Below are 14,097 nucleotides of genomic sequence, written 5' to 3'. Positions count from 1 at the left end.
GCGGGACTCTCTCTCCCCTCCCTCTCTCTCTCCCTCCCTCCCTCTCTCTGCCACTCAGCGGGACTCTCTCTCTCCCCTCCCTCTCTCTCTCCCTCCCCTCCCTGGATCTGCCACTCTGCCCGTGCCCTTAGGCAAACATATGCTGCCTGTTCCGTCAGATTCTGGGGTGTTTGGGAGGAACAGGATTGTTTAATGTTTATTAATTACCTGTCTGTGGTGGGGCGCAGGGCCACAAACACCCCCACACACATACTAGGGAGAGACTATAAGAGCTCACATATTACTGTCAGTACACACAGACAAGGATCAGTCCCTCGCTCGAATGAACCATCTCTCTCATGCTCTCCTGCCGACACAGAAATCGGGTTTTCGTTTTCCAGAACCGGGAACAGCGGCCATTTCTCCGCCATTCATTTGGAACGGTTGTAGCCTATGGTAGTGATGTGGCGTAACTTGGTACCAGAGCAGGGGTGTGATACGATGAACGAGGCTTCATTCAAACATCGAGTTGGGCCCTGCTTATATTTGGAGCACAACTTTGACGTGATTTCCTTTTGTTTAAACCTTGTCTTTTTCTGATTTATGACGATGCTTAATACCGTAAGTCTCCCCTACTTCTTAGATATGCATGTTTGATTCCAAAGACACTTAATGTATGCACTTATTTTATGTTGTACATCCTGGCACTTAAAAATAGTGCTTGCCATTGTGCTTGGCACTTGGTTCTATGAATATCTTTGCTGTACCGACAGCGATATATTGTTTCTTGTTTCTCTTGCCAAGTGCCAAGCTCCAACAATCGTTAGGTAACCCGTTCCCCGTATACAACAAAGACAGCTCGGATAAGATACTACACAACTAGATTGTGTAAGGACGCACAACATACAATAAGTGTGTACTTTAAGTGTCAGACTCGACCACAGGACAGAGATAGCCCCCAGTCCCCACCCAGAGTAAAGACCACAGGACAGACTGATAGCCCCCATCCAGAGTAAAGACCACAGGACAGACTGATAGTTCCCACCCAGAGTAAAGACAACAGGACAGACTGATAGCCCCCACCCAGAGTAAAGACCACAGGACAGACTGATAGCCCCCACCCAGAGTAAAGACCACAGGACAGACTGATAGCCCCCACCCAGAGTAAAGACCACAGGACAAGGGTTATCTCAACAGCGTGTCACTTTTTATTGGAACATAAAAAGTAGGCGGGTCAACGTACAAAGTGGATAAAAAAAACAAAAGACAGAGGGGGGGTGTTGGAGAAGACGCGGCCGTCACTGGGGGATCACGCAGACCTTCTCCAGGTCATGGACGCCCTCCTTGTCAATCACCCGCACGTTGAACGAGGGCAGGTTGAGGATGAAGCGCTTGTTGAGCTTGAGGGAGGGAGGGAGGGGGGGGAGAGCGAGAGAGACAGAGAGACAGAGAGACAGAAAAAGAGAGAGAGAGAGAGAGAGAGAGAGAGACACACACAGACAGACAGACAGACAGAGAGGAAAACAAGACGAAAGGAAAGCCGAAAAATAGAAAAGGCAAGGAGATAAAATATAAATATTAAAATGAGTAACTAAGGAGTGAAAAAATTAAATTTGCACCAGCAACAGCAAAACAAACTTAATATCCAATTGAAATATTCAGCACTTGACACCTGTTTACTGTGGTTGAATGTTCAGCACTTCACCAAAATAAATCTGGCAAACAGCAGAACGCAATTACTACAAAATGAATGCTCTCAGCATCTGTTCAACGTCTCGGAACATCGAAGCAAACTGCTAATTTTAAATAAATTTAAAAAACATGTTTATTTTGTTACTTTTTACTCCCGTTTTACGAGAAAGCTGTTTGCGTTTTAAATTAATATACAGATAGTCACCATGTAAACAGATATGTCAATGTTATGGTTCTTAAATTAATTTAACTAAATTATTGATTTTTTTCAAGTGCAATTTAAAGTCCTTCCGTTAAGGGCCTTTGGACCATGTTAACGTTAAGGTTCCGATACCATTTTCTTCTTCCCGATACCGATACCTGAACTTGAGTATCGAGGCCAGCGTTCAACCAGCAGGACAGAGGGTCTGAAACTCCAAGAGAGGTGTAGGAGGGGGGATTTGACCACTGGCCAACTCACCTCTTGGATGCATTTCTGCAGCAGTGCAATACCTTCCTCACGCGTCAAATCTGGAGATCAGAGACACACAAGGTCAGCAACACAATCGATATATAACTATAGCTATACCTATCTACACCCTAAATATGCAATTAGTGTATGCTAATCATAGCACAACGCTATTCTTAAAATAGCACAAGGCCACGCTAAGCATAGCACAACTCTACGTTTAGCATAACACGGCGCTACGCTTAGCCTAGCATTACGCTATACTTAGCCTAGCATTACGCTATGCTTAGTCTAACGCTATGGTTAGCATCACGCTACGCTTAGCATCACGCTACGCCTAGCATAACACTATGTCCAGCCTAACGCTATGCCTAGCAGGCTAGCGTCCTGTCCTCCGGTTCGCCCACCTGGCTTGTAGTAGCGATCCAGGATGGAGAGGGTGAGGAAGGCTCCGTAGCCGTGGGCAGCGAAGGGGGCCTTGGCGAGGGCCGACAGGTGGTCCATGAAGAAGAGGGCGGGGCCGTCGGCCTGGTCGTAGCCCGCCAGCAGCAGGTTCACGTGGTACGGGGTCTGGGGAGGGGGGTCAGTCCACGGTTAGGGCTGGGATTGGACACGCTGCAGGTCAAAATAACCTGAATCCTCAAAACCCTTAATTGACCCCAAATTTTACCGAGAACCCCTTAATTAACGAGGAAGGGTCGGGGAAGAGTGTCCCCGTCATGCCTCATAGACCTTACTGCCTCCTTGCCCAAGTCACAGTGTAAAACATGGGAGTTCTTCTGGCTAGTGAGACCGGAGTTGTGGAACCACACACACTGCATCCACCCTGTGTGGAACCACACACACTGCATCCACCCTGTGTGGACCCTAGCTAGACCGGAGTGGTGGAACCAGACACGGTGAACCCTGGCTAATGGGACCGGGGTGGTGGAACCACACACAGAACCCGAACACTGTGTCCGGTCAGACTGTGTTACCGCTGGCCTTCATTCAGCTGTCCGGCGGACCACCAGAGGAGCCCTGGTGTGGCGCGGTACAGTGACTCCAGCAGAGATCATATCCGTCGTTCAAACCGAGCCCCCCCCCCCCCCCCCCCCCATTACCGACCGAATGTGTTTCGGCGTGAACGGTGAGAAAATGGCTGTTTCTCTACACTTCTTTTTTTTTTTTACACTTTCTTACAAAATTGTCACGACAGCCGCGCGAAACAACAAAACTAAGGCAGGAAGGTGCGACCCCACGACAGACTGGGGGGTGTGAGCGAGAGATGGATGGAGGGACGGGGAGGGAGGGAGGAGGAGGAGGAGGAGGTGAGGTCGTGTCACAGGACAGGAAGAGGAGAGGTGTGTGTGTGTGTGTGTGTGTGTGTGTGTGCGTTGTCACTGGCAGTGTGACATCTGTTGGGGAGCCATCACCCCTGTTGCTACCTCCATGGCCCCCTCCCCGCTCCATTCTCTTACTTCTCTCTCCCCTCTGCTCCACTCCGCCTCCGCCTCGCTCACCCACCCTCACCCATCCACCCTCCCCCCTTCACCCCCTGCCCTGGAGAAGTGCCAGCGCTCATTAAAAACTTCTGAAGACGTTTTTTCTCCCTTTCTCGCGTGTTTCTCGCCCCGTCGCTAAAATTCAATCTTTTTTCCGCTGCCAGCCTGAACCTCCTACTTTGTCTTCATACCCGACGCTAATTCCTCTCCCCTGCTGACACTTTTTTTTTCCCTTCTTCTTCTTCCCTGGCCAGTAAGTTCTCATCAGAGGAGTCGTTAACGAAGGCCTCCATATGCATTTCTTCCCCCCCCCCCCCCCCCTCGCTGGAAGCTACTTAAGAATAATAACCCTCCATTACGGACGCCAGACGAAATTTTTAATTTGTGCACATGAGGGACGAGGTCCGGCGGAGGTCAAGTCCTTAAAGCACCCAAGAGGGGAGGGGCCAATCAGAACGCTCGGAGGAGGTCGTCGGCTCGGAACGACCGGAACAAACACGCGCCGCTCATCCTCGCTTCAATCTGTGTCTCTCAGACGGTTGTCCTATTTTTCCTGACTTGTGTTTAGTGAGATGTGGGGGCTAGACTCCCTGCGGTGCAGCGTCAGGTATGCGTGGGTGTGTGTGCGATGCCGGTGTGCTTAAGCGTGAGGCATTGGGAGACCGAAACTGTGCATGAGAAGGTTCATACCAGGTGTGAACTAGGGTATGTGTGTGTGTATGTGTGTGTTGATAAGGGGTGGGGGGGGTATCCGTGTCTTAACTCCTTGGGGTCCTCACAAAGCCATAGTGGCCTCGCCCCAGCCCCGCCCCCCCTGCTCTGCAGACACCTGTCTCACTAGTAGCTACTGTGTAACAAGACAGATGTCAAAATAAGACCTGCTTCCCCGTGTGACCTGCATGTCTAGTTAACCCGCACGCACGCACGCACGCACGCACGCACGCTCTTGTGAGGACTTTCAGATCTCAGCCCCGTTCACGCTAGCGGCGATAAACATTATTTTTTACGTATTTTTGAATAAACAAGACTCGGACGTTCTCACCCCCTACACTCGTCCTTGTCTTTTAAGAGCTTGGCCGCACGCGTTTAAGACAATTGATACGTTGTCAAGTATACGTTGTCAAGAGGCGGAAAAACAACCACCCGGCTGCACCACAGTTGACGTAGCCGTGACTTTGACAACACAAATACGTAAATGTGTACAACTGACACGTCGTCATTGCAATGTGCACATTTTGTCATCGATCGGTCTGATTATTTCATTTGGTTATAAATAGTCGTTCTACTTGGAACCCCAGTTGCGATCGGCAAAGACCCCAAACGTGGTTCTGTGCGTCGTATCAGGGTCTAAACCCCGATGGAGCTACAGTAGCACGTCTGTCTTTGCAAGTGTCTCGCAACCTCTCTTGGCACAGCCCTCTCTTCCTCCAAGTTCCTCCACTCTCTCCTCCCCCCTCGGTTCCCTGCCCGCCCCAGGATATGTTCCTTAATGCTGGCATCACCCCGTCAATCTGCCCCATTAATTGTTCATCTGTGTGCACGGGAGCAGGGGAGAGGGGGACAATATGGCACGGGTAATTATTTGTACCACGTTCTTCTGGAACATATTTTATTCAACCCCACACACGGGCCTAACTGTTGCTTTGCGTCTGTGGGGAGAAACGACTTGGATTGGAAAAGGGGTTTACATTATCCAATGGAGGATCTTTTGGAGATACCATTTCTGTAAACGTCTATGCATAGAGCTAGAATACATAGATAGGATGGAAATCAACCACGTGAATTCCACACACATTAACCGCAGTAAAAGTAGATTATATTAGCTAATACAGAGCTTCCGTTAACTAAATGTTTACCTAAAAAGGGGTTACCCTTTGACTACCAATTACTTACTACCAATTACTTTTACGACTAATTACTAATAAAATAACAGGGACCCCATGCATAATATCCAGCATATTAAATAAAGAAAATGAGGGGATAATCGCATCTCAACACTGAATTGTTGTCTCTGTGTGTTCTCTGAGCGCATTGTGTGTGTGTGTGTGTGTGTGTGTGTTTGTGTGTGTGCATGCACACACGCATCACTGGCACTCATGCAGCAGAGTCAAGGCCTCAGGTGATGAAGCTCACCGCATTTTCTCTTTGTCTTTGCTCTCGCTTTCTCCGCGCCAGCCTCTCTCCCCCTCTGAAGCCTGCTCTATGCAGCACTCCTGGGAACAGGGCCCAGTTGTTTTGAAATGGATCCTAGGCTAAGGCGGGTAGGTACACACTCACAGTGTGAGTGTGTGTGTGCACGTGCGTGTGTGTGTGTCCCTGCTGAGCTTACCCCCTGTGGAGGGGTCCGGGCTAGATGTTCGGAGCTAAGGGATCGGGGGGAATGTAGCCCAGGAGATGCCGTGATACGCGAGGGAGAATAAAGGGGTTGTATGCAACAAAAAAAAAAAAAATATATATATATATTACATTTTAGCTGACATTAAAGTCAGTCATTATATATTTTTCACTTTCGAAACTGCGGGATACGAGGGAATACTAAATAATTGTTTGTACAAAACTTGAAAATCGCTTAAATTCTACAAATCACCCACGATTATAAAACTTGTTTGTGTTCACAGCAATTTAACTCTTTGGCGTTTTAAGCTGTGCAGGTAAATCACCGTAGCGCCTCAAACACTACGACGTCGGCTAAAACAACTCGCCGGCCCGCCGGTTCGATCGGGGAGCCATCGCAGCGAAACACCCAACATCCCAAAAATGGGCCCGGTGTACGGCCATGAAAACATGTTTATGGGGAGCGCTGGGTTCTCGTCCAGGGTCCTCTGGAGGCCCGGTGCTAACGGTTTAGCGTCGCTCCAGGAGGGAGGAGGTGAAGGAGGAGGAGCAGGAACTGCTTCGGCTACGGTTTCAACACCCTTGAGAACCTAGCACCACTACTAAATCTGTACGCATCGACCAAAAAGTATTCGATGTCAGCCACCAAAATAATAGTATGGTTTACCGCTGGTGGCAACGCATGAATATCGTATAAATATTAAACATATTTGAGAGGTAATCCTCTAGACGAATCTCACATCCGTGATGACGGTATAATGTCATCCTGGTGCTATAGGTTAGGTGTATACATCTCTCCCCGTGTGTGTGTGTGTAAAGGGAGGAGGGGGTCTCTTAAGGGGGGGGGGGGGGTTCTGAGGACAATACTACACAAGACATGTGTGTGAGCACACACACTCCCTCCTCTCTTCCCCCCCCCCCCCCCCGTGTCCCACATTCCCTTCTCGACACCACTAATTGTTTTTTGTAATTATTTTCAACCTTCTGCTATTGTGACAGGCAGCGGCTGCATCCTTCTCAACAGATTAGTGCCCTGCTCAGGGGCAGGGGAGGGGTGGGCGCCACGCCGACCAGCCTTGGCATTGACACTCAAACCCGCACGCACAAACACGCATCCCCCCCTACCCCCCGCGTTCCCTGGTGGGACCGCGTTACGAGACCTAAACACCTGATCTCTGGCCTCTGGGGCGCACACTGCCATCCTGCTCAAATACATATTATATCAATTCAAAACAAGACTACTGTATATAGAGTACAGACAGAGACTCTTAAAGGCCAGATCTAGGTGACATTAATAGCAGTGTTTTTCAATGCGTTACCGTGACAGCATAGAAGCGTTCATAATTTGTGTGGTGCCGAAGAACAAACACATGGTGTGTGTGTGTGTGTGTGTGAGAGTCAATGAGTGTGTGTGTGTGGTCCCACCCGCCAAGTGCTCGGACAACCACGATTTAAAACGTGGTCTTTTCCGTCAAAACACAAGCACTGCGTGTAGCGCTGAACTCATCATCCTCCTCCCAGTCCATCAACTCAACCTCTACCGTCACCACATCACACGCTATCCTCCGCAGACGAACCCGGCTCTCTGACACTGATGGACAACACTGACCTATGACGTCATCCCAGTGCACACTGCCAGGGGGTGTATAACATGGCTTGACTTAGCTAGCCGAAACGATGCTACTGCTAGCCCTGCTGCTACTAGGAAGTGAGTGTACTAGGCAAACAGATAGGTCACCGGATTTAGTTTATAGGGGCCACATGTAGACTTCAGAGGGGATCACACGTTTTATAGCCCATGTACTGTAATCCAAGCAAGTTTCATCTTGCCTCCGCCTTTTTAATTGTATCCGCACTTTAACCTTCACCTTGACCATTTCATTTATTAGGGAATCATTATTATCACCTTCTCTCCCGATTTGTTGATGGAGCCACATTAGGGGAGCGACGGATCACAAAACTCACGGTTCGGATCACGGTTTTTGAGTCACAGGTCGGATCATTTTCGGATCAACAACAACAAAAAAGATAACAAGAAAAATGTGACTTTAAATTAAATCTTCAAATGTGTAAAAACTTAATAAAGTGAAAAATTAAGTAATAATCCTGCTTCATTTAGGCATAGTAAATATTTTTAAAAATTGCTGGTATCCACATAAAATAAAAAAATAACTCAAGATGTCCTTGAGTTAATTTTTTTTGGGAACAAATCTTTTTTAGAACAATTTATAACAATATAAAGTGCAAACTGAGTAATTATTCCTTCTTTTAAACATGGGTAGTAAACAAAATAAAAAAAACTGTGTCCATTAAGCACAGCAGACCTGGATTTACAACTTTGAATTCAGAATCAATTCAGAATGAAAAATAAAGAAAAAAGATGAGGATTGCCTGGGGAGACACTCTCCCCAGGCAATGCAGACATCCTCATCTTTTTTCTTTATTTTTCATTTCAAGTATCGTAGCGAAATACAGTTTCTGTCGTGGCATTTTGTAAATCCATTGATTTCTGTTGGAAGACTCATTGCTCGTTGACTGGAAACGGAAAGGGCGGCTAGTTGCAGTCTTTTCGCTCGGTTCTAGCCCTACTGTTGATATGGAGAACCGAGCGAAAAGACTACAACCAAACATAAACAGCTCCCTTTCCGTTTCCGGTCCGGTCTCCGTTTCAATGGGATTTACAAAATGCCAAATAAACGACAGAAACTGTATTTCACTACGATACTTGATTAGGAACATCAACAAACACCACTAACCACTCGGTGAGTTGGACATTTCTGAAAACGAACGTTTAAGGTTTTTTTAAGGACAGGTTTGTGAATGACCATAGCCAGCCCTTCTAAAGCAGGCAGGGGCGATTCGAAATGAGCCAAATACCCGAGACAGGACCAATAGTCAACATTTCTGTGTCAACCACTATATTTCATCCTAGACAAACCAGAAATGGGGCTCAATGGGCTAAATACCGTAATTGTCCTTCAAACATGCGCTGATCAAGTGAACGCACAACTTTTTTTTTTTTCGCATCGTCAGCCGATCCGCGGATCACTTGAGTCCCGAACCGTGAGGGTGGATCCGTTGCACCACGAGGCCACAAGTAGCAAGACTTCAGAGGGGATCATAACCGTTTTAACACAGGTCTACCTTTTAGCGGTTAACCCTAGCTTTCTCTTTAAATAGTTTAGCAGGTAAAAGCGTTTTCCCGACAGTCCCTAATTAAACACTGAAAAGGGGACAGATCTTGAAGGCCTATGTGTCCGTTGGGAATCAATCAGAAGCAACATGGCTGTCACTGGAATGAAAATTGCAATTTAATCCTGTCAATCTAGGAGAGCATCAGCACTGTTGGGAGAAATGGTGGCCTTTCGTTTCATACATACAACTGCTGTCTCTTAATCTACTTTCAGATTAAAAGATGTCCAAAGTATCCAAATTGTGGTGTGGATCCTCAAACGCTGCCCATCACATCCTGGCTGCACCTCTTCATGTATTAGTTGTCTAGTTTAATCAAGGTACAATTTCTTGTTGAATCAGGTACATTGCAGTCATGGATCACAGTAGCCTTCTTAATAAGATTAATATTCTCCCTGAAAGTGTCTAATCTTTTAATTCTACTGGAAACCCTGTATTCATGTTGCAAGGGGTAAAGGCTGTACCTTAGTGTACATTTAATGCACATTCATAGTGTGTGTGTGTGTGTATACACAGATACACACACACACACACACACACACACACACACACACATTGTAGTAACCTATTCTTACTTGTTGATAACATTCTCTTGTTTTACTTTACACCATCTTGCTAATGAATGACTAATGAAGTGATATCTAACATCCCTGCTCAGCCTGCCCATGACTTGGGGAACCCTTAAAATCATGTGTGTGAAGGACTAGTTACCCTGCTTCGGAGGTAGTCTGCCAGGTTCTTCCGTGTGAAGTTTGCCGCCGCTGTGGGGCTGAGCTCATAGCCTACGAAGACAGGAGGAGGAAACACACAGAATGAACGGTTCAATAAGGACCACGAGTACAGGGAGACAATAATAATACATTTTATTTGTATCTGCTCATTAAAGGGAAAACCCAACTTCTTTCAGAGAAAATCTGTTCATTTCGAGTCAGAAAATGTTGTTGAGCATGTCTTTGATGAAGGGTTGAAGAACAATTAATCCTCTGTCAAATACGTTGAGCAGTGTGCTACTTCTGGCTTTCGTTTTCTATTGGCTCATAACTCTGCTTCAGCCAATGTGGTTTTGTTTTTGACAATGCCCTTTGATCTTTCTCCTATGAAACACAATGTGTTTGGAAAAACTCTTATTGTATAAAGTTTTATATATTTATTTGTATTTATTTATTTGTAGGCAGCAGGTGTATTTACACTTTAATGACCTGTCCATTCCCTGATGGATAAAAGTGGCTTATAATTAGTCAGGAGTAAAAGTAGCAGGTCGGCAATAATGGAGAAAGTATATAGTCACCATTAGAAATTGAAGTTAAAAAATTAAGTACATAAACCCAACTTTACATGTTTACTGTGGGCTACCACATTCGAAGCAACGGTCGGGGTGCCAGTGACTTGGCAGAAAGGCCGCCTAGAGGCCATTGGTGAGCATCAGTGAGGGACTCATACCGTTCCTCATCTTGTACAGCTGCACGTTCTTCTGGATGTACTCGGCGAACTGCACGGTGTCGCCCGCCTCTCCCACACACAGCAGCAGGATGTTGTCGCTCAGCTTGAACATCTTGTCGTGGTCTGGACATCAGGAAGAAGAAGACATTGGTTGCGATCAATCTTTAGTTTGGCCGTCAAACAAGGGACCTTACTTTCACTTTCACTGCACCACTAACATCGCCATAGCTTTTGAGAAAATATACAATACACAAAGTTTGTCACCGATTTGGTTAATTAAGACAACAGCAAGTACAATGATAGACACCAGAAACAACCCATGTATCAGATATTTAAAAAATATTAGATATTAAAAACCAAGATCCATAATAAGCTTAATTGTCTGACACGAGTCCCTTCAGAAGTGCAGTTTCACGCTTTCTGTATCGTCCTAGTAGCATTAAAAAAATGCAACCTACACCTTTATGTATCGAATGTTACTACAAACCCTACATATATGACCAATCCCCACCGTTTATTCAGACATTGTAAACCCATTCCGCCGGTGGGACGGCTAGGCTAACGTTAGCCCCCGTAATGACTGACCATCTTTCATCTTGATGATGCTGCTGGCCGCCACGCTGTCCGCTGCAACCAGCACGAAGTCTGGTCCCTGGATCCCGATCAAATATTCCATCTTGTGACTTTAATATGTGAAGAAATAACGCTTAAAAGTGTTTTAATAGCAAGTAACCAGACCCTTGCTTGGTTCAGATTACACAGCAAAAGTTGAATAGAGCGGCGCGGGCTGATGACGCTATCGGAAGTCGTCCTGTTCTGCGACTCGAGTGAAGTGTTGCCAGATTTCCCGACCCTGATTTTCAGATTCCCCATCCAGATTGGGCGGGACATTTAGCCCAATCTGGCAACACTGCTCGGGCGGGCGAATTTTAAAAGCGGTCCACGGTGTGCAGCTGCAGCAGTAACAGCCTTGTTTTTAAACCCGGATCGGAATATCTGATTTTTTATCAAATTGAAGACAGATTACAGCAACATGAAGGGCGGAACTCCTCCACCCGTGTTGGGGGAATCCAACCCGAAGCGGAGATGCTCTGAGCGGATAACCTCTCCACCACAAGCTACGGTGAATGTTGACAAAATGGCGCCATTGAAGTCTGTGAAAAGATCCATAGTGGTGAAGAAGATCGCCCCACGGAAAACGGTGCTTCCGTCGGAGCACAACAAAGAGAACGCGCCTCGAATCTCCGAGGAAAGTGTGCCGGAAAAGCCCAAGATCGCCACCCCGGATCCCCTGCAAGTGGTGCGGCGGACCAAGGCCGCGATGCCCTCTCCCATCCTGGCTTCGTCTCCACCGCGTCGCTCGCCTCGCCTTCCTCCACCTCCACCACAATCTCCTCCTCCACCACAGCCAACAGCAGCAGCAGAGGACACGGTGTGGTCCACTAAAGTGCGTCGGTCCTACAGTCGGCTCAGCGACCAGTCGATCAACAAGCCCAATCCCCGGGAAACTATGTTTGGGTTTGAGAATCTCACTACTCCCGAGGTGTTTAGGAAGGCCCTGTCCAAATCCGGCACCGAGGGTGTGTGCTCTCTATCCGGGTTGAGCTCCTTCACCTTGCTGGTGGACGCGGAGGAGGACTGCCCCGAGACGGACATGAACATCCCGGGGGTCTGTATGGGCAAAGAGAAGAAGAAGAGGAGGAAGGTCCAGAAGATAGACGTCCAGGAGATTGACAGCCTCGCTGCCAAGATGAATGCTGAGTTCGAGGAGGCGGAGGAGTTCGAGTTGTTCGTTGAGTAACTTTGGAAGACGAGAGTGTTTTGTGACGCAGAAAGACTTGTGGACTTGATAAGAGCAAAGCAAATGTCAACTCTTTTTAAAAAGTGTCTGGCACTGGTTTTTACTTCAGTTGTGCTCTCCCAGACAAAGTTAATATTACACAGACCATGTAAATATGTTGATAACCCCACCCCCTCTCTGATTATATGTATTGTCCTGTTTTTTTTTCTTTTGCTCATCTTTAGAGTTGGTTGGTCCATTTGAAGTTTGTGGTAACCATATGGTTTAGAATTCAAGTGAGATTTAGTTTGATTATTTTAAAGTGTTATGCAAAATTGTATACTTATTTGTTTTCCATCTGTTGGATTTAACAATGGCAATTCGACTAGCAATTTGTATGATATCGTTAATAAACGAAAAGTACTCGATCTCTAGTGGCAGCAGTCAACTGTAGACCTCAAGTAAGATGCCTCGACCTGCACTTCGATGACATGTATTTCTGTACACTCTTAAGTTGCCTGGTATTCAAAGTCACTGCTCAATGACAAAGTGGTAAATAACATAAGCCCACACATTGGGTAATTAGTCAAGCATACAGCCAGCTCATGAGTCATCAACTATTTACCAGTAGAATAGAAAAACACATGGCATACACATAGAGAATTAATAATAAAAATAGATATTCAAATGTTAGTAAGGCCTAAATGTTCAAATGTTAGTAAGGCATATATATGTACACATATATATATGCACTGCTAAATTAGCTTAAATGTAAACATACATTAACCATGAATTTGATTCACTTAGACATGCCCTTACAATTAAATAAGCATGCACGTTTGGAAATCTCTTGCACTGTGGAATAGAATAAGTCGTATTCCTTTAAAACCAAAAATGCACATCAACAGAGGACTTTTCAGCACTGGTTAGAGATTCCAGACAAGTTTCAAAATATGACAGCTTTTCCAAATATAGCATTAACTCGTGATCAATGGCATAAAAAGTACCCCTGCTATCACTCCATTCAAAGCATTTCCCTGACGTTTTGCACCTATTACCTTTTGCAACGGCTGCTTTTTACACATCGCACTATCTCCTCACCTCGACTTTTCAAACAAACAAATATGATCGAATGAATAAGTGCAGAAGCTGTTCACATCTTGACAGCATTTAGTTGAAACACAAAAAAACACTTTCCTTGTATGCAACGCTGAGATAGAAAAACAAGGGTGAGAACAGAATACTGACTGAATGTTTCAGAGTGTGTACCGGTGAGTAGGAAAACCCACAATTTGTTCACTGTTATTTCAGGCTGTGATACGTGGCCTATATTTCCCTCTCTCTGTACCGTTTTTACATTTCTCCGTTGTGGATGTCAGAGACAGACCCTGCTCCGGCAGTATAGCGTCTCGCTCTTGGCTCAGCGAGACGCAGGCGGCTTTGTAGAGTGTATATTTTTAACAGGTTCTTCATGTCGGCTCGTCACAGTGAGTGGAGGCTACTGACGTTGAGAGGTATGCAGGCAAGCATAAGCTGTGCTGTCAAAATAATGGCTGTTCCAAACACTTATTGATTAACAATGTTGTGGCTCTTAGTGTGTGTTTGGTTGTGGGTGGGGGTGATGAGAGGTTTGCTGTTTGTGTGTGTGTGTGTGTGTGTGTGTGTGTGTGTGTATGCTTGTATGCAAGATGCATGGAAGATTAAAGTTTGTGTGTGTGTATGCTTTTGTCTATGCATGCGTGCAATTG

The 14,097-nt window shown here is 46.2% G+C and overlaps 2 protein-coding genes across 2 annotated transcripts; one reads left to right on the top strand and one right to left on the bottom strand.

The window, feature by feature from the left end:
- Nucleotides 1-1,164: 1,164 nt before the first annotated feature.
- On the bottom strand, nt 1,165-11,359 carry psmb2 (proteasome 20S subunit beta 2). The gene is made up of 6 exons (XM_079749083.1): nt 11,155-11,359; nt 10,570-10,692; nt 9,841-9,911; nt 2,527-2,689; nt 2,132-2,181; nt 1,165-1,379 (listed from the first exon to the last, which is right to left on the bottom strand). Exons 1-6 carry the CDS (start codon nt 11,243-11,245, stop codon nt 1,278-1,280), a joined length of 600 nt encoding a protein of 199 aa, XP_079605209.1. The 5' UTR covers nt 11,246-11,359; the 3' UTR covers nt 1,165-1,277.
- A 149-nt stretch (nt 11,360-11,508) lies between these two features.
- cdca5 (cell division cycle associated 5) lies at nt 11,509-12,712 on the top strand. Its single transcript, XM_079749794.1, has one exon. It carries the CDS (start codon nt 11,603-11,605, stop codon nt 12,368-12,370), a length of 768 nt encoding a protein of 255 aa, XP_079605920.1. The 5' UTR covers nt 11,509-11,602; the 3' UTR covers nt 12,371-12,712.
- Nucleotides 12,713-14,097: the final 1,385 nt, after the last annotated feature.

The sequence above is a fragment of the Pollachius pollachius genome, assembly GCF_949987615.1.
Source record: "Pollachius pollachius genome assembly, chromosome: 13".
NCBI lineage: Eukaryota > Metazoa > Chordata > Actinopteri > Gadiformes > Gadidae > Pollachius > Pollachius pollachius.
This window is presented reverse-complemented; position numbering and strand designations above follow the sequence as displayed.